Source organism: Saccopteryx bilineata, chromosome 2 (assembly GCF_036850765.1).
Source record: "Saccopteryx bilineata isolate mSacBil1 chromosome 2, mSacBil1_pri_phased_curated, whole genome shotgun sequence".
Taxonomy (NCBI): domain Eukaryota; kingdom Metazoa; phylum Chordata; class Mammalia; order Chiroptera; family Emballonuridae; genus Saccopteryx; species Saccopteryx bilineata.
Window position 1 is genome coordinate 272,782,392 of NC_089491.1, and position 27,654 is coordinate 272,810,045.

At 49.3% G+C, this 27,654-nt stretch overlaps 2 protein-coding genes across 13 annotated transcripts in view; both read right to left on the reverse strand.

The window, feature by feature from the left end:
• Positions 1-22,396, reverse strand: part of PITPNM2 (phosphatidylinositol transfer protein membrane associated 2) — a 139,218-nt gene extending 116,822 nt beyond the window's left edge. For 2 of the 7 annotated variants that reach the window (XM_066260707.1, XM_066260701.1), the window contains exon 1: positions 22,098-22,394. The gene's annotated coding sequence lies outside the window, so the exon portion shown is untranslated. Of the gene's footprint in view, positions 1-13,256; positions 13,376-20,634; positions 20,683-22,097 lie in introns of those variants that run through there. The other 5 variants (XM_066260702.1, XM_066260706.1, XM_066260708.1 and 2 more) reach the window with 5 other exon arrangements.
• Positions 22,397-23,875: 1,479 nt separating this feature from the next.
• The window catches only part of MPHOSPH9 (M-phase phosphoprotein 9), a 50,715-nt gene continuing 46,936 nt past the window's right edge, over positions 23,876-27,654 (reverse strand). For all 6 annotated transcript variants that reach the window (XM_066260716.1, XM_066260714.1, XM_066260713.1 and 3 more), the window contains one exon: positions 23,876-27,521. In XM_066260716.1, the coding sequence (XP_066116813.1) occupies positions 27,420-27,521 (102 nt within the window). In that variant the 3' untranslated portion in view covers positions 23,876-27,419. The remainder of the gene's footprint in view (positions 27,522-27,654) is intronic.

Genomic DNA, 27,654 nt, shown 5'->3' on the forward strand with positions numbered 1-27,654 from the left:
GTGCTACTTATTGAAACAATGTTTTCCAGATCATATAAGATCTTTGCTATTTCTTTCATTTCTTTCTGGCCAGCTATGAACTTGGAAGTTCCATACTTCAAAGGATGTACCTAATTTATCTTTAAAACCTTACTAATGTCTGGTGTGATATTACATACAACATTTTGAGTGTTGCGTCATTTTTTTTTCAAAGATTTTATTTATTGATTTTTACAGAGAGGAGAGGGGGAGCAAGAAGTATCAAGTCACACTTGCTTTACTTTTTAGTTGTTCCCTGGTTGCTTGTCCTATGCACCTTGACCAGGCAAGCCCAGAGTTTTGACTGGCGACCTCAGCATTCCAGGTCGATACTGCACCACCACAGGCCGGACCCTTCTTTGTTCCATCTTGAATGAGTTCAGGCATGATGAAGTGAGTTAACAGTGAAGATAAGCATTTAAAGAAGAACTAATGTGCTTTGAATTTTATTTTATTATTTTATTTTATTTTTTTCTGAAGTGAGAAGCGGGGAGGCAGAGAGACAGATTCCTCCTGCATGTGCCTGACCAGGATCCACCTGGCATGCCCACCAGGGGCGATGCTCTGCCCATCCGGGTCATTGTTCTGCTGCAACCAGAGCCATCCTAGTGCTTGAGGCAGAGGCCATGGAGCCATCCTCAGCACTGGGGCCAACTTTGCTCCAATGGAGCTTTGGCTGCGGGAGGGGAAGAGAGAGACAGAGAGGAAGGAGAGGAGGAGGGGTGGAGAAGCAGATGGGCGCTTCTCCTGTGTGCCCTGGCCGGGAATCGAACCCGGGACTCCTGCATACCAGGCTGACGCTCTACCACTGAGCCAACCGGCCAGGGCCATGCTTTGAATTTTATATCACTGGGTTGTCAGGGAAGGAAGAAGTTGCGTAGAGGCCGAAACTGATCATTGAGATTCAGGAAGGAAGAGTGGCTTCCGTCATATTAGAAGAGGCTTGCCCTCGACAGTGGGGGCTAAGTTGACGGTAAAAGTTTAATTGGAGTTTTTAAAAATTTTTATTGTAACGACTATTTTAGGTTTCTTTAAAGAGCCAACATTTGATATTTCTTTTGAAATAGCAGAATGCCAAAAAAAGAATAGGTGGTCCGACTCTTAAAGTATATATTTTGTTTGTTTGGGTTTTTTTATCTTATTTTTATTAATTTTAATGCAGTGACATTGATAAATCAGAGTACATATGTTCTGAGAAAACATCTCCAGATTATTTTGACTTTTGATTATGCTGCATACCCCTCACCCAAAGTCAAATTGTCTTCTGTCACCTTCTATCTGGTTTTCTTTGTGCCCCTACCCTCCCCCTCCCCCTCCCTCTCCTTCCTTGCCCCCTCCCCATCCCTCTACCCCACTCCCTGTTACCATCACACACTCTTGTCCATGTCTCTGAGTCTCATTTTTATGTCCCATCTATGCATGGGTTCATATAGTTCTTAGTTTTTTCTGATTTACTTATTTCACTTCGTATAATGTTATTAAGGTCCATCCATGTTATTGTAAATGATCCGATGGCATCATCTCTTATGGCTGAGTAGTATTCCATAGTATATATGTACCAAAGTTTTTTAATCCACTCGTCCTCTGATGGACACTTGGGCTGTTTCCAGATCTTCGCTATTGTGAACAATGCTGCTATAAACATGGGGGTGCATTTCTCCTTCTAGAACCCTTCTATGGTATTCTTGGGGTATATTCCTAAAAGTGGGATGGCTGGGTCAAAAGGCAGTTCAATTTTCAATTTTTTGAGGAATCTCCATACTGTTTTCCACAGTGGCTGCACCAGTCTGCATTCCCACCAGCAGTGCAGGAGGGTTCCCTTTTCTCCACATCCTCACCAGCACTTATTCTGTGTTGTTTTGTTGATGAGCGCCATTCTGACCAGTGTGAGATGATATCTCATTGTGGTTTTAATTTGCATTTCTCTAATGATTAGTGATGTTGAGCATTTTTTCATATGCCTATTGGCCATCTGTATGTCCTCTTTGGAGAAGTGTCTATTCATTTCTTTTGCCCATTTTTTGATTGGATTGTTTGTCTTTCTGGTGTTGAGATTTACAAGTTCTTTATAAATTTTGGTTATTAACCCCTTATCAGACATACTGTCAAATATGTTCTCCCATTGTGTAGTTTGTCTGTTTATTCTGTTCTTATTGTCTTTGGCTGTGCAAAAGCTTTTTAGTTTGATAAAGTCCCATTTGTTTATCCTGTCTTTTATTTCCCTTGCCCATGAAGATAAATCAGCAAATATATCGCTGCGAGAGATGTCGGAGAGCTTACTGCCTATGTTTTCTTCTAAGATGCTTATGGTTTCACGCCTTACATTTAAGTCTTTTATCCATGTTGAGTTTATTTTTGTGAATGGTGTAAGTTGGTGGTCTAGTTTCATTTTTTTGCATGTTGCTGTCCAATTTTCCCAACACCATTTGTTGAAGAGGCTGTCTTTACTCCATTGTATGCTCTTCCCTCCTTTGTCAAATACCAGTTATCCATAGATCTGTGGGTTTATTTCTGGGTTCTCCGTTCTGTTCCATTGATCTATGTGCCTGTTCTTATGCCAGTATCAGGCTGTTTTGAGTACAATGGCCTTGTAGTATAGCTTGATATTAGGAAGTGTAATATCTCCCCCTTTATTCTTCTTTTTTAAGATTGCTGAGGCTATTCGTGTTCTCTTTTGGTTCCATATAAATTTTTGGAATATGTGATCTATATCTTTAAAGTATGTCATTGGTATTTTAATTGGTATTGCATTGAATTTATAAATTGCTTTGGGTAATATAGACATTTTAATGATGTTTATTCTTCCTAACCATGAGCACGGTATATGCTTCCACTTGTTTGTATCTTCCTGGATTTCTTTTATCAATGTTTTATAATTTTCCGAGTATAAGTCTTTAGTCTCCTTGGTTAAATGTACTCCTAGGTACTTTATTTTTTTGGTTGTAATAGTGAAGGGGATTGTTTCCTTAATTTCTTTTTCTGACTGTTTATTGTTGGTGTATAAAAATGCCTCTGATTTCTGAGTATTAATTTTATATCCTGCCACCTTGCTGAATTCATTTATCAGTCCAGTAGTTTTTTTTTTAATAAATAAATTTTTATTTTTATGGGGTGACATCAATAAATCAGGGTACATATATTCAAAGAAAACATGTCCAGGTTATCTTGTCATTCAATTCTGTTGCATATCCATCACCCAAAGTCAGATTGTCCTCGGTCACCTTCTATCTAGTTTTCTTTGTGCCCCTCTCCCACCCCCGCCCCCTCCCACTCTCCTTCCTTCCCTCCCCCCGCCCCCCCCCGTAACCACCACACTCTTGTCCATGTCTCTTAGTCTCACTTTTATGTCCCACCAATGTATGGAATCCTGCAGTTCTTGTTTTTTTCTGGTTTACTTATTTCACTCCGTATAATGTTATCAAGATCCCACCATTTTGTTGTAAGTGATCCGATGTCATCATTTCTTATGGCTGAATAGTATACCCTGGTGTATATGTGCCACATCTTCTTTATCCAGTTTTCTATTTTTTTTTACAGTGATTAAAGCCTTTAAGCAAACTCTTGGCCAATACAGCAAGAATCCATAAAAAGAGTAGTGTCCTTAACATGTTCACCAAGTCCAAGTTGGCCCCAACACCATGCCAAATCCCTGAAAGATGCAACCCAACCCCAGTTCAGTCTGTTACGAGCTGTCACAAGAAGCAGGAGTCCAGGAAAAGTCCACATCCAGGAAAAGTCTGCATGGCACTGGAATTGTTGTCACAATTCTATACTTTGCAGCTCACATTCAAGTCCCAATGACCGCTGCTTCTAGCTGGTAATGATTCAGGTAGACTAGAAAAGCCATCTGCAGCATGTGTGGAGATGGAGCTTCTGTTCTCCTCTGCCTGGAGAGATGAGACCAGGTTGCTTTACCCTGGAGCTCTGCGACTGTGGCTTTGTAAAGAGAACTTTGGGATACACTAAGCAGTCTCGGTGTGGCTTCTTCAGTGTTCCTTGGTTGAAGAGTCCTCTTAGTTTAGTCCAAAGTTGGTTTTTTCAGATGATAGTTCTTAAAATTAGTTTGTAATTGCCTAACCTGTGGTGGCGCAGTGGATAAAGCGTCAACCTGGAAATGCTGAGGTTGCCAGTTCAAAACCCTGGGCTTGCCTGGTCAAGGCACATATGGGAGTTGATGCTTTCTGCTCCTCCCCCCTTCCCCTCTCTATAATGAATAAATAAAATCTTTAAAAAAAAAAGAAAAAAAATTAGTTTGTAATCTACTTTGGTTCTGGGAGGTGGATGTTGGTATGTCCGCCTACTCCAGCGCCATCTTGTCTTCCCTCCAGTAGTTTTTTGACTGAGACTTTAGGATTTTCTATATACAATATCATATCATCTGCAAATAATGATAGCTTTACTTCTTCTTTTCCAACTTGAATGCCTTTTATTTCTTTTTCTTGTCTGATTGCTGTGGCTAGGACTTCCAGGACTATGTTGAATAAGAGTGGTGAAAGGGGGCACCCCTGCCTTGTTCCTGATCTTAAGGGGATTGCTTTTAATTTTTGCCCATTGAGTATGATGTTGGCTGTGGGTTTGTCATAGATGGCTTTTATCATGTTGAGGTATGTTCCCTGTATTCCCACTTTGTTGAGAGTTTTGATCATGAATGGGTGCTGGATTTTATCAAATGCTTTTTCTGCATCTATTGAAATTATCATGTGGTTTTTCTCCTTCCTTTTGTTTATGTGATGAATCACATTGATTGATTTGAAAATATTGTACCAGCCTTGCCTCCCCAGAATAAATCCCACTTGATCATGGTGTATGATTTTTTCCATATATTATTGAATCCGGTTTGCTAATATTTTGTTGAGGATTTTAGCATCTATATTCATCAGGGATATTGGCCTATAGTTTTCTTTCTTTGTGTTGTCTTTGCCTGGTTTTGGAATCAGAATTATGCTCGCCTTATAAAAGAAGCTTGGAAGTCTTCCTTCCTCTTGAATTTTTTGAAATAGCTTGAGAAGGATAGGAGTTAGTTCTTCTTTGAATATTTGGTAGAATTCACTTGTAAAGCCACCTGGCCCAGGACTTTTCTTTGTTGGGAGTTTTTTGATTACTGTTTTGATCTCATTTGGTGTAATCGGTCTGTTTAGGTTTTCTGATTCTTCCAGATTGATTTTTGGAAGATTGTATGCTTCAAGGAATTTGTCCATTTCATCTAGGTTGTCTAGTTTTTTGGCATACAGTTCTTCATAGTATTTTCTTACAATCGTTTGTATTTCTGTTATGTCAGTTGTTATTTCTCCACTCTCATTTCTAATTTTATTTATTTGAGTCCTCTCTCTCTTTTTCTTGGTGAGTCTAGTAAAAGGTTCATCAATTTTGTTTACCTTTTCAAAGAACCAGCTCCTAGTTTCATTGATCCTCTGTATTGTTTCTTTAGTCTCTATGTCATTTATTTCTGCTCTGATCTTTATTATTTCCTTCCTTCTACTACATTTGGGCTTTACTTGCTGTTCTTTTTCTAGTTCTTTTAGATGCAGGGTTAAGTTGTTTATTTGAGTTTTTTCTAGCTTCTTAAAGTGTGCCTGTAGTGCTATGAACTTCCCTCTCAGTACTGCTTTTGCTGTGTCCCATAAATTTTGAGTTATTGTATGCTCACTATCATTCATTTCTAGGAATTTTTTTATTTCTTCTTTGATCTCATTCTTAATCCATTCATTATTTAACAACCTGCTATTTAGCTTCCATGTGTTTGAGAATTTTTGAGCTTTTCTGTTGTGGTAGATTTCTAGTTTCATGCCATTGTGATCAGAGAAAGTGCTTGATATGATTTCAATTCTTCTTAAATTTGTTGAGACCACTTTTGTGCCCTAACATGTGGTCTATCCTAGAGAATGTACCATGAGCACTTGAAAAGAATGTATATTCTGCTGCTTTAGGGTGAAAGGTTCTGAAGATATCTATTAAATCAAGTTGATCTAGTGTGTCCTTTAAGTCTGCTGTTTCTTTGTTAATTTTCTTTATTGAGGATCTATCTAGTGATGTTAGTGGGGTATTAAAATCCCCTACTATTACAGTGTTGCTGTTTATCTCACTCTCCACATCCATCAAAGTCTGCTTTATATATTTAGGTGCTCCTATATTAGGTGTGTAGATATTTATAATAGTTATATCTTCCTGTTGGATTGCTCCCTTTATCATTATGTAGTGGCCTTCTTTATCTCTTACTATATTCTTTGTTTTAAAGTCCATTTTGTCTGATATAAGTATTGCTACCCCTGCTTTTTTTTCATTTCTATTTGCATGAAATGTTTTTTTCCATCCTTTTACCTTCAACCTATGTGCATCTTTTGTTTTAAGGTGTGTCTCTTGTAGACAGCATATATACAGGTCCTGTTTTCTTATCCATGTAGCTACCCTATGTCTTTTGATTGGATCATTAAATCCATTTACATTTAAGGTTATTATTGATATGTAGTTGTTTATTGCCATTTTATTCTTTAAAGCTGTATTTCTCTTTTGCTATATTCTTTTCCCACTTTGATCTGTTTACACCATGCCCCTTAACATTTCCTGCAGCATTGGTTTGGTTGTAATGAATTCCTTGAGGTTGAGGTTTTTTTTTTGTCTGGGAAACTTTTTATTTCTCCTTCAATTTTAAATGATAGCCTTGCTGGATAAAGTAGTCTTGGTTGTAGGTTCTTGTTCTGCATTACTTTGAATATGTCTTGCCATTCCCTTCTGGCCTCAAGTGTTTCTGTTGAGAAGTCTGATGTCATCCTTATGGGGGCTCCTCTGTAAGTGATAGCCTTTTTTTCTCTCACAGCTTTTAATATTTTCTCTTTATCACTTAGCTTTGGTATTTTAATTATGATGTGTCTTGGTGTAGGTTTCTTTGAGTTTCTCTTTAGTGGAGCACTCTGTGCTTCTTGGACTTGTGAGAGTTTCTCCTGCATTAATTTAGGGAAGTTTTCAGCTATGATGTAATTGAACAAAGTCTCTATCCCTTGTTCTTTCTCTTCTTCAGGAACCCCTATAATGTGGATGTTATTTCTCTTTATGTTGTCACAGAGCTCTCTAAGAGTTTCCTCAGACTTTTTGAGTCTCTTTTCTTTTTTCTTCTCTGCTTTCATGCCTTCATTCCAGTTGTCCTCTAACTCGCTAATTCAATCCTCAGCTCTATCCATCCTGTTTTTAATTCCTTCCATTGTGGTCTTCATTTCTGATATTGTATTTGTCATCTCCGACTGATTCTCTTTTAATATTTCGATATCCTTTTTTATACTTGCTATTTATTTAGGTGTTCGTGGTGACCATCCATTGTTGTTCTAAGATCCCTAAGCATCCTTACAATCATTATTTTGAACTCTGCATCCGGAAGTTTGATTATTTCCATATCATTCAGTTCATCTCCTGAAGGTTTCTCCTGTGGTTTTATTTGGATTGCACTTCTTCATCTTCTCATTATGTCTGTGTGTTTGGGTATTTTCTTTGTAGAGCTAGTTGAGTCTAGGCTTGGTGTTGTCTGCCTCCAGTTTTCACTTGTCAAAATATATATATATTTTAAAATCCACGTCACAGTCTACCTTTTAACCCCGTGAACTATCTACTCCCAAAGACTCAGAAAGAGGGGAGGCATCACTCTCCAGTGAGTGGTTACGGCTTTGAAGCGCTCCCTTGGGATCCGTGCCCACCCAGCCAAGGAACACTAGCCTTCAAGGCCCAAGCTTTGCTCTATTAACCTCCAAACCTAGATGGCAGACTGGCAGCAACCTTGACCATGTCAAAGTGGGCTGGCCAGGACAGTAACTGTCACAAAGCCCCAGGACTTCCATCCTTGGAAAATTATACGGGCTCCCTCGGGCAGTCATACAAACAGCTATGGTTAAAATAAGGCAATAAATAAGTAACAGCTAAACCACGTTGAGAGATAAGGAAAAAAAAAAAGAAAGAGGGAAGGCTGCCAGAAACAAAATCATGGGGAGCCTGTGGGTTCAGCGTATGGGACGCCCGGGAGACGCACCCCAGATGCCCAGTCCAAGGCCTCCGAGGACAGCCCAGCAGGTGACATCCCGCCAGCTGAATGACTCGGTGATCCCCAAACAGAGGAGTGATACTAGCGCTCACTGTTAATTGACAGAGAGATAAGAATTGCCTTTGAGAAAGATCAAGATACTTACTGGGACATGGTGAGGAACTCCCCAGCCCCCTCTGACGAAGCTGGCTAACAAGGAACCCTCAGACAGTGACGGTGAGGTAGCTGTGTCCAGCGCCCTGGTCCCCAGCAAGAGTTCACGGTTTGCCTCCTCCAACAATCAGACTACTCTTGCCAGTGTTCTGTTCCCACTCAACACAGAGATGATGGAACTCATGCTGGACTGCCCCCTGCCCACCGGCCAGACGTGGTCCCACCAGAGTCCGGGCACAGGTCTCCTGACGCCAGGTCACACCAACATAAATGGAACACTAAACGGGGGAGCTTAGCCCCCAGAAATAGCTCTGACCTGACCCCGGGAGAGATCTGGCGTGGCCCGCAGATCATTGTCCCTACATTTCTTGGGATTCCAGGCTCCGGGGAGGCGGAGAAGAGGCTGGCGACTGCCTGAGACTGCTGGGCAGGATGCTGACTTCTCACCAGAAAACAAGGCCACCGGTTCGTGGACACGTGAGCACGAGGGTGCCAGAGGTGCCTGTTCCCAACACGACGGCCAGTTGGCCACCCTGACAAAGGAAAGCCTAGCATGTTTATTTGGCAGCCTGGGGACCATCATAGCAGCTCTGTACTTCTGATTGCTTTTCAGTGGATCCACTTTGAAAAACCTAAGACGGACACCGATTCCATCTGGAAACATTCACCGTGCACCCCCCTCTCACACCGGCCTGGCCCATGCTTTCGGCTTTCGTTAGAAAGTGATGATTCATGGCGACCATAGAGGGTGTGCTTGCCTTGCGGCCAGCATTATGGTACTTCTTAGAGTCGCATCCTCCGGATGCCGTTTGGCCCTGTGATCCCCTCACAACCAACCCCCAGTGGCGCCCGGAGGTCCCCGAACACAGCACATTGGAAAACGCCGCTCTCACAATCGGATGAAGTCACTGCCCACTGGAGATGTTCTCCATCACACTGAAACCCGAGCCTAGCCTTCTATCTCTCTATTTTGAAGAGTAATGAACACTAAACTTTTATCCAATGCTTTTCTGGCATCTGTTGAAAGAATCTAACCTTTTTTTTTCTTTTCTTTTAGTCGATCTCCTAATATTTCATCCTTGGTTTATGTTTTTGAGGCTGGTCCACACCCCGTGTCCTAAGCCCTGTGCTGGGTGCCAATACTGTCGGCCACCAAACCTGGGGAAGGACAGGTTCTCCCCAGGAGCCACCAGGAGGAGCCAACCCTGCCCACACCCTGAATGTGGACTTCCGGCAGCCTGACCGGTGAGGAAATAACGCACGGCCTGGGGAAACCAAGGCACAAGCAGGGAGTTCTGGGAGGCAAAAGGGGGTCTGGTGCGGTCCCGAATCCCTCTAATCACATTGCTCCCCACCCCCAGCCAGCCATACCTTCTCCCTCTTCCAGGACACTGGGGAAGCTTGAGACCTCTCCCTGGAAGGAACCTTGGGTCCCAGCTCCTCCCAAAGGCCAGAAGAAGGATGATCTCAATACTCATGTGCGGGGCACTTTCCCCTTTAAACCTCAGGCCCAGGTAAGCAAACAGGAGCTCCAAGAGGGTTCGTGACCTACTTAGTCCTCAGGGCAAGCCTGTGGCAACAGCCATGCTCCGAGCCCCAGGTTGTGTGCGTGGGCCTTGGCCCCCACCACGTGGTTCATCCGCTTGCAAACCCCTGTGCAAGCACCTGCCCGGGGCAGAGCTGTCTCCCACGCGCCTCGCAGCTGTGAACTCCAGGGACCCCGGGCAGTTGGCATCTGCTCTTTGAAAAGGTATTTATCTTTCCACTCACTGAGAGCAAGCAAGCACCATAAAAGGACGTGCCTGATGTCAGGTGCACAGTGCTCCATAGAGACAGATGTCGCTCACACGCAGCCGCTGTACCCCGCCAGTTACTGTCAGGAACGCCCTCCCCAAAGAACAAGAGGGCCACGGCGCACGCTAGGGGCCTCAGCCAGGCCCGCAGGTGCAGGCACCACTCCCAAAGCCGGGGACAGGACTCACTGAGGTTCTAAGACATGCCTGAAATTTCTTTTCTTTTCTTTTCTTTTTTTTTTACCATTCTAATCATATTTAAGTGAACAATTCAATAGCATAAAATATATTCACAAGGCTGTGCCTCTAGTTCCAGAACATTTTCATCACCCCAAAGAGAAGCTCTGTGTCCCACCCCCAACGTCCAGGCCCTGGTAACAGCCATTCTGTTCCCATCTCTACAGATCTGCCTGTTTCAGGTCCCCGTGTAAATGGAATCCCACAGCATTGTCTTTTTCTGTCTGGTTTCGTTCACTCAGCATGCCCTCGAAGTCCATCCCTGTTGTCACCTGTGTCAGACTCGCCTTCCTTTCTTTATTTTTTGTGTGAGAGAGAGAAAGATAGAGAAAGGGACAGACAGGCAGGAAGGGAGAGAGATGAGAAGCATCAATTCTTTGTGGCAGCACCTTGGTTGTTCATTGATTGCTTTCTCATATGTGCCCTGACCGGGGGGGGGGGGGCTACTACAGAGCGAGTAACCCCTTGCTTAAGCCAGTGACCTTGGGCTCAAGCCAGCGACCTTTGGGCTCAAGCTAGCAACCATGAGGTCATGTCTATGATCCCACGCTCAAGCTGGCGACCTTGGGGTTTCGAACCTGGGTGCTCTGAGTCCCAGACCAACGCTACATCCACTGTACCACTGCCTGATCAGACTTGCCTTCCTTTTTTATGACTGAAAAATATTCTATGATGTGGACAGACCACACTCTGTGAATCCACCCATCAGGCTGTAACTCTGTCTTTAACCAATTTGCATTCCCACCATCCATGCACAAGGGTAGCCATTTCTCCTCACACCCTTGCCAACACCAGTCATCTCCCGTTTTAGGGGTAATAGCCAAGACTGAGGTTTTTAGAGGGAGGGAGGAGACGAGTGCCACAGGTGATGGCCAGACCCTGGAGTCTTGTCTCTTTATGCTCACATTCCGCACAGAGCCGCGGAAAGGTTGCTGGAGGTAGAGCCAAGACAGGTCAGTTGAGCTCTGGCTCTGGGGCTGACGGCTATGCCTCTCTGGACAAACACTTTAACCATTCTGAGCTGTAGTGATATCCACTGTAGGGATGGAGGTAATGTGCCAAGGGTCAGTTCCTGCTGGAAGCAGGGCAGGGAATCCATGAGAGAAATAGAAGAGTGTTTTCCTAAACTCTACGGCGGGAGGACACATGTTGGTAGGAAGAAAGGACAGTCTCAACCTCCTCTGAATGGAGAGGACTCGAATACTCTTCCTTCCAACCTCCTCCTTCTCTGCCTTTGAATGCAGAAGCTAAAATACAGGAAAGCACAGCAAGACAAATGGAAAATTTCTAGACAACCTACCGAGGGCAACCATGGATCAGAATAGCATCCAGGCACACACAGCTCTCGAACCTCACTGTAAACTCCAAGACTGCCCAAATCAACAGATCCAGGATGAGAAGCAGGGAGGGCAGGGGGGTTATCATACCAACCTATCAGGTGAGGAAATGAAGTTAAGGCCCAGGGAGGTGAAGCAACCTGCCCAAGGTCACACAGCACAGCTTAAATCAGCACTTCTGGCCTGACCAGGTGGTGGCGCAGTGGATAGAACGTCAGACTGGGACACAAAGAACCCAGGTTCAAAATCCAAAGGTCGCCGGCTTCAGCAAGGGCTCATCTGGCTTGAGTGCAGGTTCACTGACTTGAGCACGAGGTCGCTGGCTTGAGTGTGGGATCATAGACATGACCCTAGGGTCGCTGGCTTGAGCCCAAAGGTTGCTGGCTTGAGCAAAGGGTCACTCGCTCTGCTGTAGCCCCCCCCCCATCAAGGCACATATGAGAAAGCAATCAATTAACAACGAAGAAGCTACAATGAAGAATTGATGCTTCTTATCTCTCTCTCCCTTCCTGTCTGTCTGTCCCTATCTGTCTGTCCCTCTGTCTGTCTCTCTCTCTTGTCTCTGTCACACACACAAAATAAATAAGCACCTCTTTCTCAGTGTCACTGTCTCTCTGTGTCTGTGTGTCTCTCTCTTGCGCACACGCGCGCACACACACACACACACACACACACACCCCTGAGGTCCCGACTTCCCCACCAGGAAGCCCAGGCTGCCTAGAGAACCACTTCTAGGAAAGAAACAGGACCCTCTTCCCCTACCGGCAGGAAAAGCATGGAGCCTGGTGGCCCCAGCCTGGCATCTCCATAGTGACAGAAGCACAGAGGCTGTGCAGCTAAAAATAAAAAACCTCTACCTCCCAAAACCCACCTCTGTTCAGTTCCAGCTGCGGGGGAGGGGGGCGTCCGCAAAACTTCGGTGGCCCAAACGGCAAAGAAAGGCCCCCATGCCAGGAGGAAGGTGACAACAGCCCAGGACACCAGCAACATCACATAGACCACCATTTGTGCACCCCCAGAGGGTTTGCGCAGACTGCCGCCCACGGGGGCCTGGACCCATGGGCTCTCTGTGGGTGAGCGCCAGCCAGCTCGGGCACCCTGGTCTCTGGGGCCGGACATTGCAGCACACACAAAGGCTCTCAGGAGGCCTCGGGAGGCTCCTCTTCAGCCTTGAAGGTAGAAAGTGTTCCTCCTCCAGGTGTGCCTGAGGACAAGCGTCCGCACTTTAAAAACTTTTATAGAATGTTCCGATTCCCAGCTGGGCTCTCAAAAACCTACTTCACTCCAAAAACGGGTCCACTGTGGGGTAAACTACCTAAAAGGGCGGGTGAGCCTCGCACCCCAGAGCCAGACTGTCTGGACTGGGGTCCACTGGCCAGGTGCCCGTGAGGAAGTCACTTCCCCCTGCGGGCCTCAGTTTTTTTATCTATAAAATGGGGCTAATGCAGAGAAAGGGTGAGGACCGGGCTCCGAGTAAGGTCCCTGAGAGCCAATTATCCGGCTGCCCGCTTGTGGCTGGGCCAGCCTGAAAACCAGCTGGGGACAGCCATGCCGACAAAAGTCACGTCTGTAGCTGAAAACGCCCCCTCCCCCCCCCCCCCCCCCCCCCGTTGCTAGCCAGCACTTCACACACACTAACCCGCCTTGTGCTTGGCCTACCTGACTGGCCACAAACCTGCCCTCAGCTGGGCTCACCTTCGGAGTCATCGACGGCCGGGATCGCAGCTTCCGTTCCCGACATGATTTATGAATTCTGCCACGGCTCATTTTGTAAATGGTCTTAAAACGCGCAGATCAAGCACGATGCATGCCACCCCGACATCCGTCAGCCAGGCCTGAGTTAATAATTAAGCCCCTTCACAGGGCGGAGAGGAGATGTCGCAGGCAGCGTCCTCGGCATCTCTGCAACCCCGGGAGCCTGGCCCCAGAACGCAATTCCTAAGTCAGCTCTTCCAGCTGCTTCACAGAGAAAGGTAATTAGCCTAATGAAGGCAAGTGTGACTTTAGTGAATTCCAGACTGACTTCCTGCTCTGACTCAGCCACCCCAGGAGGCTGCCTGTGTCACCCCCCTGGCTTTGATCTCCTGGAACACCAAGGGACAGACCCAGAGGTGACGCTTCAGGAGGCCCTGTGTTCCGCCCCCCCACCCCATCTCCCTGACTGCTATGGGCTGGGTGGGAATCAGGGAGTGCTCTTAAGGACACCGAGAGGCAGGACATACACCTGCCACCTTCTGGAGCTGGCTCTGGAGCTGGCTCTGGAACGTCTGTGAAGGATCCGGGAATGCTCTCACACACGGGGAGCCCCAGGCCAATGGAAGGCCGGGTACCACCAATGCTCACACCTCTAAGTGATGAGGACCTAGCTGTCCCTAACCAAGAGACCACGGCTCACGTGGGCAGGGCAATAGACAGTTCACACGACCACCCTCCATCCAGCCTCTGGCTGGCTGTGTTCACACAGCTCCCCCGCAGAGGGGGCGCCGCTACCCCTGCTTGGTGGACACAGACACCAAAGCACAGAAAGGGGCTGCGGTCAAAGGCCTATCACCTCCAGATGGGACAACTCATGCCTCTGGACCCCTAGGCCCAGTCAACCCAGTTGTCTTTCATTGTCCCCAATCCCTAGACACACCAATGTTAACCCCTCGCTGGCCTGGATAAAACCCAAATGTTCATGGACAGATGAATAACCAAAATGTGGTATGTGCATACAATGGAATAAGTTATTCGGCCTTAAACAATTGGGAAACGCAGATATATGCGTCCAAAGTAGAGGAACTTGGAGGACATGAGGCTAAATGAAATAAACTAGCCACAAAAGGACACCTACTGCATGATTCCACTTGTGTGAGGGACCCAGAGGAGAGGCGAAGGGAGCCCAGCAAGCGGGAGCATTGTGTGCACTAGGGTCTCATACAAAAGCTGGGGTAACAGGAAAGACCCCCTCTGCCTCTGGACCGGCTTCCACTGCCTCTCCCCAAGTAGTTGCCAGGCAACTGTGCTGGGCACCGGTGACTCAAAGACCAACAAGCCATGGCCCCTCAGGTTACGGAGCAGCTGGGCCACACCAGGACCTCTGTGGTTCGATGTGGAAAGAGCTGCCTTCTCCTTGAACGGCTGAAAAAGTCCATGATCAAGGTCAGCTGGTTGGGTGGTGTGATTAGCTTAAATAAACCCTCCGGACACCAGTCCTGCAGCTGCCGGGTCAGCAGGACACCCGATTGTTACCAGCCAGCCAGCCTCCTGTTCACTCCCGCGTCCCGGAGCCATCGGAGCCAGGAGCCTGGAGCCCCAGCCCGCTCTGCACCCAGCCCTGGGACCCCAAGGTTCCAGGGACACGGAACGCCACAACCCTTCCTCTCTGTGGAAAGGTCACACACCCTCGGACTTGGTTTTTTCCAATGACCTTCCGGTCTGCCTGTTTATAAGATTCTGAATTCCACCCCCCACCCCCCGCCCCCACTGCTGGAAAGTCAGACGGAACACGACTCAGGATCCAGGGACTTTTAGGGGAGGGAGGAGGAATAACAGAAGTAAAAAGAAAGAAAAATGGGTTGTAATCGGGGTTCTCAGCCTTGGTTCCTTGGGAGAGCAGGACAGACTGTGCTGGTGAGGAGTCATTACAGTGAACTCATGACGTGGCCGGCCGGGCCGAGGCTGCGGTGAGTCACCCAAGGCCAGGAACCGAAATCAGAGCGGGTGTTCTCCACCAGCCTGGCCGGCCCTCGGGTCCTTCTCCGCATACTAATGCCCGCATCTGCTAACTGCGACCCGCTGACTCCTGGCCATAACGCACGCACGGGCTGAATGGCACCATGTAGAAGTTAATGAGCTCCTTTTTGAGCGGGGGGGGGGGGGGGGGGGGGGGTGTCACACTCACACACACAGCCCTCTGAGACCCACAGAATCAGCCTGTTCAGAAACATGCTTCACTGTGCTGGCAAATGTCACTCCAGGAGGAGGGAGAAATGAGGGTCTCGGGTGATACCCGTCCAGCTGATGGCTAGACAAGTGAGAGTGGCTTCAGAATTCTTGAGGCTTTTGTTATTCATGCTGTCTTAGCGCTGGGTTCTTAAAACACATATCAAGTAAGTTTCCTCTAAATTCGTTAGGGGACCGACCGCCTGCCTCCCTGCCTCCCTCCCTGCCTGTCGTGGGGAAGGCTGCAGGCCTCCTACCTCCCAGATGGCTCAACCACAATAAACGTTTGGCCTGTCAGATGCACAGCACTTGTTCGACTCACTGAAATATGCTGCAAGGAGGAAACCCAAAATAAATGTGACATGGTTGTCACCTTCTACCATGGCCTGAACTGCCTTCGTGTCTGGCCTTCCCCGCCGTCGGGACGCTCCCCGGCCTCGGTGAGCCTCACACGTGCGTGGCTTTCAAAGGACTTCAGTGCTTCTTCCCGTTTTGATTGCCCAAGAGGGAAAAAATTCTAATTGCAGAAAATGTTTGCTTTTTCTCTCTCTTATGAAAAAAAACACGCAAGTCAGGAGCCAACAGAGCACCAAGAAAAGCAATTAGAAGGCCCTTCTGCGGGACCAGAAGGGCTAACCTGGCCTTGACCACCTTCCAGACCCACGGGGAAGCCCTGCCTCCCGACCAACTGACCTCCCTCGTACAGATAGAAAGCTGTCTCCTATTGAAAACTGGAATGGTCATCTATTTCTACCTTGACACACCTGTCCCTATCCCCTGCCCTTTCAGGTGGCTTTTCAAGGGGTTGTAGGGACAACGGGCAGCACCCGTTGAGCTGGCCCCTCCTTCAACAGCCTCACCCAGGACACTGGCGCCCAGTGGGCTCTCCCTGGGGCCAGACTCCTCTGTGGCCGGTGAGGCCAGCAGGCTGCAGGTCCTGCCTCCTTCCCAAAAGGGCAGCAATGGGAGAGAACTCACGCCCTGCTGCGTGGCCCAGCCCATGAGTCAGTCAACCCCTTAGCAGGCCTGGAGGTGGGCTGGGGAAGGACGGCCCCCTCAGCTGCCCAGAGAGAAAGTTCCGTCCTGGGCCGTGAACCTTCTGGCCAAGGGAAAACAGAACCCCAGGGAGAAGAGAGAGCAGCCGCTTGCATTCCTGCTGCATGGCCTCCGCAGAGCACCCAGGGCAAACCGTGTTTGGAAAGTTTCCCAGGAGGATGAAGGCCAGGATCTGAGACCCCAGATTGGCCTGAAATGCCTTCTTCAGAGGGTCATTCTGGGAGAAGGACCAGTTCCGTTTGAGGGGCCAACATGGCATTGCCAAAACCTCCTCATGGGAGACCACCACGAGCACCTACTGCCCAAGGCTTGTGGAAAAGAGACGGGCATCCTTCTAGAAGAGGGGATAGGAGGGCCGAGGGAGGGAGACCAGGCCCCAGACGACGCTTCTCCTTTCTTTGGTACCTGTGAGCAAGCAAACATGACATCTGCAGCCCCAGCCTTCACACACCCAGTCCTCACTAAGCATTGCTGAGGTGCCCTGTTCTAAGCGCCGGAGACACCCGGAGGGAGCAGACACGATGGCAGAGGTAGAAGACAAGTTCCCTGCACCTGGGGAGACACCAGGAGGAATCTTCCCACTAGCGTGGCAGCTGCTCAGGAGTTAGAGCGGCACCTGCAATCCACCAGGAGTGGGTGCAAATCTTGGCTGGGCCCCAGCGCCCTGGGCAAGCTCGAGCAAGTTAGTAAACCTCTCTGAGCCGGCTTCCTTTTCCGTAAACTGCGGGCAACCGTCCCTCCTACGGCTCAGGAATGCATCACAAATGCCATCCAGGAAGCACTTTGGGTAGAGCCCACCCTCCTTAGTCAGATTCCATACTGATGAATTCCCCAACTGGCTAAAATTAGGCATAAGCCCCAAATCCATGCTCCTGGTGCTTTTGAGGTTGTCTGTGAACTCGTGCAGAGTGGCAACAATGTTGAGTCACTTAATATTGCCTGTCCTCAGCTGAAAAAGGGTCTTTATCCTGGTCTGTTTAATGCTACAATTTTCACACTTTGGTGCTTTTTTTTTTTTGCCAGTCATCTCACTGTTTAAAATGGCCCCAAGCACTGTCTCGAGTTCTCCAGCACAGGAAGACTGTTCGTTGCCTTCGGATGTTAAATAAGCTTATTTCCGGCTGAGTGATGGTGCTGTTGGCTAAGTTCAACGTTAATGACTCAACAAGAGCTATTAAACCAGGCGTCTTGAAGCAGGAACACCAAAACAAGGGCATGTTTGTGATGGGTTGACCAACATGTCGCACGAAGGCTCACAGGAGCGGTGGTTCAGCAGTCGCGAATCCAGGGTTATGATACATGACAGAACAAAGCTGCCCTGAATGACAAGACCAGACGGTGCCCACAGGATAGTTCTACTTGAAGGTCTTCTGCTCTGCAGGGCCGCTGGCTCCCAAGACTGCCGGCTGTGGTGTCCACACCCACCCATCAGCATCACTCAGAGACAGAAATAAGCCTCAGCTCCCCACCCCCCCACGGCTGCTGCTACCTGTATCTCTCTGCCTCTCCCCTGCACCCCCATTCCCAACCCCTTCCCGTCACAGGGAAACTGCAGGGCGGAGGCGCGAGGGAGAGCTGAGTGAAGGATGCAGGACTCCGCATGGAGAGGCAGGGAAGCTGCTTTGTGACTGCTCTTCCCCAAGGCTGCTCCTTGCATTATGATTTGTCCCTTACGGGGATCCTGCCTATTGGTGAAATTTCTTCTTCCCATCCCCTGGCCAAGGAAGTGGTTAACGTGAGTAATTGAAGTGAATGCCGGCTCTCCTGGCCAACAGGCTCTTTGTGTCTCTGGCCCTAAAGGTTTTGCAGGGGTTGTCTGTAGTCTGTCACAGTGCTTGCCGGGGTGGGTGTGAGCTGGTAATCAGGGACCTGGGCTCCTGGCTGAAGGACAGGTCTTGGCCAAGTCACTTCTCTCTGCCGGCCTCAGCTTCTCGTCCTTCTCATCCTTCCAGGGACACAGTTCCTCCCAGTTCCAGTGCCTCCAGGCCCTCCATCGAGACTGAAGAGGATCTAAAAAGACACCACCTGGCACAGTGGATAGACCCTCGGACTGGGATGCGGAGGACCCAGGTTCGAGACCCTGAGGTCACCAGCTTGAGCGCAGACTCATCTGAATTGAGCAAGGCTCACCAGCTTGAGCCCAAGGTCGCTGGCTCGAGCAAGGGGTCACTCGCTCTGCTGAAGGACCATGGTCAAGGCACATATGAGAAAGCAATCAATGAACAACTAAGGTGTCAAAACGAAAAACTGATGATTGATGTCCTGTCTGTCCTCTCTCTGACTCTTTCTGTCTGTCACCACAATAAAAAGGTACCACCAGGCTCCCCACTTTATCACCCCCCAAGACCAATTCTCTCCTTTCCCACCCAAAGACCTGTTCTGATGGGGCCTCTGCCACAAACATAGGTTTTAGACTCTAATGCCTACAGCCCTTACAGGTGCTGTGGCTATCAAAACTCCACCCATTTTTCAAGGCCTCTTCAAAAATCCCACCTCTTTCAGGAAGTCAACCCTGATTGCCTTTCCCGGAAAGGGTGTCTCCTCTTCTGAACTCTGCCTGCTCTTTGAGCAACACTTAACACACACTGTGTTCCCTGTGGGGACACGTCTCCCTGACCACACCATGAGCTGGCCTAAATTTTTAGGTGCAATGTTACTTATTGGATTCAACTCATATATTTGTCCAGTTTTTCAGAAACCTTTTGGGATGACTAAGCACACACCCTACCCACCTCGACAGATAGTAAAGAAAAGGAGAAAGAGGAAGGCTGACCCTGAGGGTAAGTGAATATGGCGGCTAAAGGGAATACTGTATTGTACCCTGAGATTTCCACCAGCCAGGCAGAGGAGGTGACCAGGCAGTCAGAAAAGAGCGTGGGGGGTGGTACGGGGTACAAACCCAGACACCTTTGGACAAATCAGTTCCCACCTCCCTATGTGTCTCAACTTCCACCTCTGGGGAAATGGGGGAAGAATACTGCCTAACCCGCAGGACACATGGTACCCACCCTGTGCGTGTGCAGAGTACACAGACAAGACACCTTTTTCTTTCATCCCCAAAGGAGGAAGCAACCTAGTTCCCCTAAATTCTAAAAGAAATTTTCCAGACGAGACTCAGTAAGAAGCCTTGAGTAGAGGGGTCCAAGGCCTGGGTTGTAAAACAAACCACACAAGGACTGGCTCTCTTGGATAACATCCTCAGGCACCCAGTACATGCTTTGTAAACATCAACGGAACCACCAGGGAGAGGCTGTGCAAAGAGCACTGAGCGTCATCCATATCCGGGGGCAGGGGGTCCTGACAGGCAAGGCTGAGGAGTAGCGGGTAAGCATGTGGACACTCCCTCGGCACGGATGGCCTCTCCTGCCCGGGCCAAGGCATCTTTCCCAAAAGCAGCAGAGCATGATCTCGCAGCACCAGCCGTTTCCTCTTGTAATCTCGGCAAACACAGTAACTAACTGCACATTCCCCATGACTGGCTCTTCTCAGGGCTTAACCGAATGGGACAGTTGGGAGACTGTCAGCCCGGTGTTAAAATAGGCCTCTAGGTCGGGAGGAAGGGAAGTTGGGTCCCCGTGGGAGAGACTGGACCAGCAGTTAGCATGACGCAAGAGGGCCGACCCTCCCACCATTTATCCAACGTTTTCCTGAGCACCCACCATGGGCAGGGCACGGAAAACTGTGATTTGGCACCGACCTTCCCCCTGGGAGCCCAGTCTAGTGGGGAGACCCCTGTCAATAGATAATTGCCATTCAGCTTGGAGATCGAATTAGGGACCCAAAGATGGAGTGATACACTCTACCCCAGAGGGCCAGCGAAGGCAAGCCTGGGTCTCAATAATGAAGAGCTGATCAGGGAGGGGTGGCGGAGCCCGGACCCTGAAGAACCAACCAAGGCCCAGGGGAACCAAGTGACTCAGTGAACCCCTGTATGGACGTTATGAAACAGTTGGGCCTGGGGCTCTGACTCTCACCATCCAGGCCACTATCCTCCTGCCTCCCATGCAGAATGAGTGCACAAGGCCAGAGAGAGAGAGAGAAAGAGAGAGAGAGAGGGAAGGCCCACTCCACACTCACCCCCCAGAGGACTCACCGCTCACAGCAGGGCATGTACCGTCCTCGTCATTTGGCAAGTCACTCCCTACAAGAAAAACAGCCCTGCCTAACTCAGAGTCTCCCTCTGCGGAGGGAGAGGGCCAGGACCTTCCAGCCACTGCACACAGTCTCTTCACAGAGGGTAACTGAATGAACAGTGACAGACAGCCCAGGAGGCAGATCAGCTAGGGTCCTGGGGGTGGGGGTAGGGGTGGGGAGGGGCTTCTATGCCATCCAGATGCTGACCATGCCCCAAGTGCTGGCCCAGGGCAGTGGACTAGGGATGTCCTCTGAAAGCTCACTGTCCAGAGAGGGAGAATAGCCAGGCACCAAAGTTACTATAAAATAAGGTAGGGGGTGGGGATGGAGGGAGGTGATAAGAAACACAATGGATTTGGTTCAGTGGGAGTCAGAGCAGGGACCAGGGGCGTCAGGGACTTGGACTATAGAGAAGGTGCAGACAAGAAGGGCAGCACCTACTACGTTCCCAGCAGAAAGGTGGGAGCGGGGAGAAGTCTGTCTCATCAGTTCCAGTGACTCCCAATGGGGGTTGGGAGAGAGCTGGTAGTGGACCAGGAAAGATGTTCAAATGAGGTCTGTGAAGAATCCTGGGGTGGGGAGGGAGGGGGAAGAGGCAGGCCCGAGACTGGAGAACCAGAGCCCACACTTCAGGGGGCACAGACCCGAGTGCAGATGAGCCACCCGGAATTTCTATTTGGGGACAGACAGCCTGTGGTTAGAGTGGAACAGAGCTGGAGAACTTGCCTCGAAATGACATCTCTGTAGCAAGCCTCTGTGTTTACTCAGAATGTCCATCTGGGGTGTCTTGGGGGAATGAGTGCACCTAATGGAGATTAGGACACTAAAGTTTCCCTCTTCCCAAGTCACCCCTGAGCCCTGCCCCTGACAAGAAAGGGCAAGGGGCGGGCGGGGGCGAGCAAGCTGCGGCTCTGAGGGAAAGCGGCTCTCTGGGGTTGGAGAGGGCCAGATTTCCTCCGGCCACGGGAGACACCGGGCACCTTCTCTGAGTCCAGGCTCCTCTCCGAGGGCCGCACCCATGCTTGGGCCCCGGATCCCCACCGGCCGCGGCTGGAGCGAGGTCTGGCTGGAGACGGGTAGCGGCGGGGGCGGGACAGAGGCTTTGCCCACCACTTCCTCCGGGGCAGGCCCCGCGCTACACCCACACCTGCCCGGTGACGCCGCGACACTTGTCCCTGGGGGAGGGGAGTCCTCTGCATCCCAGTTGCAACAGACGGAAATTCGAACAGTAGCACTTGGGGCCCGAACCCCGCCGGCCAGGCTCGAAGGGGCGACGTCCTGAACCCGGGGTCCCTGCGCGCCCGCCCGCCACACCCTCCCCTCGCGGGGTGGACGGGCCGGGGCCTCTCCCCGCGCAGCCCGGCCCCCGGGGCTCCTCGCCGGCCCGGGTACGCGCTGCCTTCCGGCCGGGGCCGCGGAAACACTCACCCGCTCGACCGCGCTCCGTCCGCTCCGACCGCGCTGGGCCGCTCACGCCGCCGGGGAGGCGCCGGCCCCGCGGCCCCGGCCCGGCCGCCTGCGCCCCGCGGCTCCGCGCGCCGCCGCCGCCGCCAGCTGGCCCCGCGCGAGCGGCCGGGCCCCCGCGGGCATGCTCCGGGCCCGGGCGGGGCGGGGGCGGGCGCCCGTGCGGCCGGCCAGGGTCTGCGCGCTCCGGGACGGCTGGACAGCTCTCCGCGGCGCCGCCGCTCCCCGCGCGCCCCAGCGGCCGTGCTGCCCGAGCGCGCCCGGCCCGCGCGCATTCCCCCACTCGGCGGCGGCGCTGCGCCTCCGTCAGGCGTCGCGGGGAGCGGCGGCGGCCCGAGCGAGGGCGCCTCCGCCGGAAGAGCCGGGCCGGGCGCTGCCCCTGTGCCCGGTCCCGGGACGCGGTATCTGGACCCCCTGCTCCGGAATTGCCTGGGGCTTGCTCAGTGCACAACCTACCCCCAGCAATGGTCCCTCTGCCGTAGCTTTAACACAGTAACAAATTCTGCAGCAGGGGTAAACGGACAAACCGCCCACGGCTTCGTAAGGCAAGCTGGAGGAAGCCCGAACCGAGGGGCGGTCCGTCTGTCGGTCACAGACCGGCTTCATAGAACCGGGCACCGAAGGTGCTCTGGGACAGAGAAGTGAGAGCGTTGCTGGGCCAGAAGGCGGAGTGGGGGTCAGAGAGGGAGAGGCCCGGGGGTAGGGTGGGGGAAGGCACGAGTCCCCGGGGCTCCAGAAGAAACTGCAAGGGGGTCAGAGACAGCTTCCTCCTCCGGTTCCCTCTCGATTGGACTCTCCGCGTGGAAAACGAAGACCAGGCGGGTGCTGGTGAAATGTAAAATTCCAGTGGTGTGGCAATGCAGCAGGGACGGTCTTGGTGGCCGTCAGGAAACAGCTGTGTTGGGCTTGCTCGCTGGTTTACCACTTGGCCTGGTTGGTGCTCCAGCACATGGCACCTGTATGGTCCCTGTGAGGCTGAGAATGCTCTCCCTCCAGGCAGTCTCCCAAATGGCTCTCCCCACCACTGCAAGGTGTGGTGTTCCTGATCCCTTGCCCTCTGTTGCGAGAAGCAGGTGTTCATTTACTCCCTCCCTGGTCTTTGCGAGCCTCCAGTAAACAGAGTGGCCCAACGCTATCTCCAGCTCCACAATTCCTCTACTATCTGCCCAAATTCAGTGTGAACCTGCCTGGCCTCTGCCACCAGCATTACAGTGGCCAAGAGCTAAAACCCAATGCCCTGGACCTATGGCTAAGTATCGGGGATGTGGTTGAGATGGGTAAGTGTGGGTTAGAGCTAACACAGTCACGCAGGACTTCAGATGAAGGGGGGGGGCAAAAACCACCCAAGGTTCTCCAACAACTCCAGGTTAGTCAGAATGGGAGTCTGAGTGAATGGCCCAGGAAAGCCACTGTGACACAACTCGGTCCCAAATTCCAGTCTGATGATGATCAGAGACAAGTGAAGACGCTGTCACATCAAACACTAACTCAGCTCCTTCCCACCATCAAGAGGTGCCCTAAGACCCACTGAAGAGAGTTTCCGGAAGCACACACGGATTCCGAAGAAGGCCCTCTCTCCCATGACAGTTGGAACTGGGCAGAGGGTCAAATTCATTGTAACTCTGCAATGATTGTGCTCTCGCCAGCTTAACACTGTTATGTGAAAAACCAGACCCACCCCCCGTTAGCTGGCACGAATAATACACTAACATCACAGGACGGTTCAGATCCACAAATGTTTATTGAGTGCCCGTGTGCAAGAATGAAGGAGAAGTGGTGGTCCCTGCTCTCACAGAGCTTACAGTCTCAGTGCTCTGAGGTTCAACGAGGTTCAACAATGGCTTTGTCTAACCATCAGCCGCACCATAGAAAGCACGTCTATCACATTACCCGTCACTGTTACAGTGAAATTGTGAATAAAACTATCTGTGACATCTGCAGTCACAGAGATGGCATGGTACGTGATATTCAGCAAATGCAAACTTATGGCTTGATTCCTCATATTTGGGAGGCATCTATTGAAATACAAACACAAATCAGGAGATAAAAACTAACCCGGGTCCTAAGAATACTGGTATAGTTGAACAGGTTGTCAAACTGCCCCAGAACTCCTGGAAGGGCAGGAAATGCGTGCCTGAAACATGGGTGTGCAACAGAGCTGATTCTAACCGACCCTGCAAATCTCCTAAGCATACATGATAGGTAAACGTAATTCACCTCTATGACTCCTAAAGAGCCCTGGGCACGCATTTATATTTTAAAAGCTTCTTAAAGACTCGTAGCACAGGTTGTGTATTAAAATTAAGTGCAGACTGCTTTTGCGGTATCTAAAGATTAAAATGAAAAATACGTCGAATTTTACTACATTACGTTAGTGCAGAATTTAGTTTTCAAACAGCATTCAGCAAAGCACATGGCTTTTTTTCTCTAAGTAAAAAAGAGAAAAGCATTTTGGTTGCTTACCAAACTCCAGAAATAAATCATAACTTCATTCACCTGATACACAGTGGCATTTCCTTCACGCAGTCCTGCCTTGTGTCACCTTGAGATGTCAAATTATAGAACAAAGGACCAATGGCCTTTATCACATTGGCAACATTTTTTTTTTTTTTAGGACAAGAGCCTATATTGATATCAACTCCCAAATCACCAAAGTTCAAGTGCCTTCCTTGATCTTATACTGAACAGGTTAACAAATTTTTTATTTGAATTTTTTATTGGTCATTAAAAAAAACCTCACACCTGAAGGAAGCTTTTTTTTTTTTTTGGCAAAGAGATAGAGGGAACATCTTGGACCATCTAACGTAAATGGAAATGTCAATAACCCAAGGTAGGTTTTTAAGTCAACGGCTTTAAAACACAACCTACTTTTCTATTTTAAAAAGTCCCAGATAGCTACTTCAAAAGCCTCTTGAATTCAGAATGAAGCTGAGATGCACTATTTATTGAGTGCTTACTAAGCACCGGGCCTTTATATCCGTGGTACCCTGCACAGAAGTCACTGCTGAGGAGGGCAGGCGTGTGCCACTGTGACCTGCCTGCGTGGCCCCGGTCTGGTCCAGTCCGCCTGGCTCCCCTATCCCTTGCTGCCCAGTCTTGCACACTATTGCTATCAGAACCTCTATGCTAAGCTTTGACCTGGGGCCCCCAAAGGACGGTTCCCCACCGCAGGGGGCCTGTCAGGGCAAGGAATCTCGAGTTTGTTGTAAAGAGTTAACTGTATGCATTAAGAAAGGCACTTGCCCAAAATGGAAGACTCACTTAGGTTTTGTTTTTTACTAACTGCAGCTCAGCCCCAGCTGGCGACAAGGGTGTTCTACCTCCCCGGGATAGTGGTTGAGTGGTTTCTAAGTCGAGTGTTGGTGAAGTTGAACATCACCAGAGGGAAAGATGGCAGAGTCTCCTTGGCTTCCCTCTTCACAACCACAGAGAAAAAAATATTTTTCTATAATTAAAAAAAAAGTGACTGATACTTCCAACCTATTATACACTTCAAAAATCAAAGCAAAAATCTCTTCTGAGAGAGGCACAGAAGACGTCCTAATGGAGCTTAATACCCTCCCTGGAATAGTAAGCCGAATAGCCTAAGATAACTCCTTGACAAGATAAAACTATAATCTTTCTGAAATGGCAAATTTATTTTTAAGAATATTGTAGACTTTACAATAAAAGGAAGGAACAACGAACTAGCCTAATGATGTTCGGGCTCGTTCGTGAGGTCCTGGGTAGGAACACGTTAAAGGCAGTAGTACAATAAAGTCAGCCCCAGCAGATCTGGAAACAAGTCATCCTGGACTGGGTCCAAGCAAACCTTTCCTTTGCTGTCACTAAAAGCTTAAAGGGAAGCAAGGCTAGGAGGATAATACCACTAATAAAGGCACTTGATTCTGTGGACGGGTAATTCTGAGTAGCTGACGTCTATACCTGGCACAGGTGCGGTGCTCACAGGTAACTTGGGGTCCCAGCTCAGAGGTGCCCACCCCCACATCGGGCCGGCTGGCTCGGTGTGCTGGAACTGCGCACTGCCGCGAGTCACAGGAGGAGGAGAAGCTCAGGGCAAACCCAGATCTAACCTGGAGCATTTCCAGGGGGGTTCAGCTGGGAGAGTTGGCAACAGTGTCTACCAACACATGCCGAGCCTGAGTACGTGAGCACGAGGTCCAATGGGCCACTGAGAAGTGGGCAGCAGAGTAGCCTGGACCTGACCAGAGGTCAGGCACACACCTGCTAGAGCTCCTGCCCACGCGCCACTTCTGAGTGCTGAGAGGGACTGCCCGGCGGGGCAGGCCTGACACACGCACGCCTTCCAGAACAAGCAGAGGCAGCGGCTCTGGTCACAACCTACTGTCCTCCTGGCACCCGCCAGGCAGCTTCGGTCCCCCTCCTGGCAGGGAGGGGAAGTCAGAGGGGGCCGTGTCTGCAAAACTCTGGCAGCGGACGCCACACACTGACGAGACCAGGGCTCCCGGGACAGCCTCACTGGGGGTGGCCTGTATTGCATCCAGATGGGACACAAGTTCCGTTCAGAATGACGGGGTAAGAAGCTGCAGCTCTCCAAAGGTCTAACTTTCCCTGAAAAGTTCTGTATGTGACAAAATTAGAAAATTACATCTCTCGCCTTTTTCTTTCCTTACAAATAATAAAGCTTAAGGGAGACAAAAGAGTTATTTGTGTAGTTTTCAAAGCTTTCCAGTATCCCATTATTCTCAATATTGCCATTACTACTAATCTAATATTCACTCTAAGGCAAATGTTTCAGACAGGAAGTGTATATCATTTTTCTTAAAAACCTCAAAACAACTAAACCCCAGGGTATGCTGTAATATTATTTGCATTCAGCTGGTATTAGTCTACCATTATGGAAGCTGTTCTGAAGCATTTATTAACAACAACAACAACAACAAAAAGAATTATATTCACAATGTCGAATACATTTACAAAACCGGTATGCAAAGTTCATTGTGACACATTATGTGTTTAGAAACACGCTGCCTCCCTGATCACATTTCCTTATTCTTGATATAAACTGGAGACATATACTATTTAAAAATAATACTTTTTTAAATAGTAAAATATACAAGAGATTCTCGAGCATAACAAAAATATCTTGAAAATATGTGGCCATCTGAAATATATAAAACAGTGAATGTCAAGAATAGCATGATTGTAAAACTACGGTCGGAAGGCCTATAAACAGTACAAAATAGTTTTGCCTTTTCCAAGTGCATAATTATACATCAGTGCAAACAGAAATGTCTCAGAATTTAATGGCTACAAATCTCAGAGATTGGCAGAAGTGCGCAAGACGTGGAACTTCTTCAGGGTCATGCGCACGGAGCCCAGCTCACGGTTGATCCTCTCCAAGCGGTCCTCCAAGGCTTCCTGGGTAGAGATGAGGGAATGCTCATTAGAATCCTGCTTTAAGTTCATTTGTTCCAAAATTACCACTCAATGGGCCTTTGCTTTAGCAAAAGGACATTATGAGTATGGAAATCCAATAGTTTGTTTTTCTTAA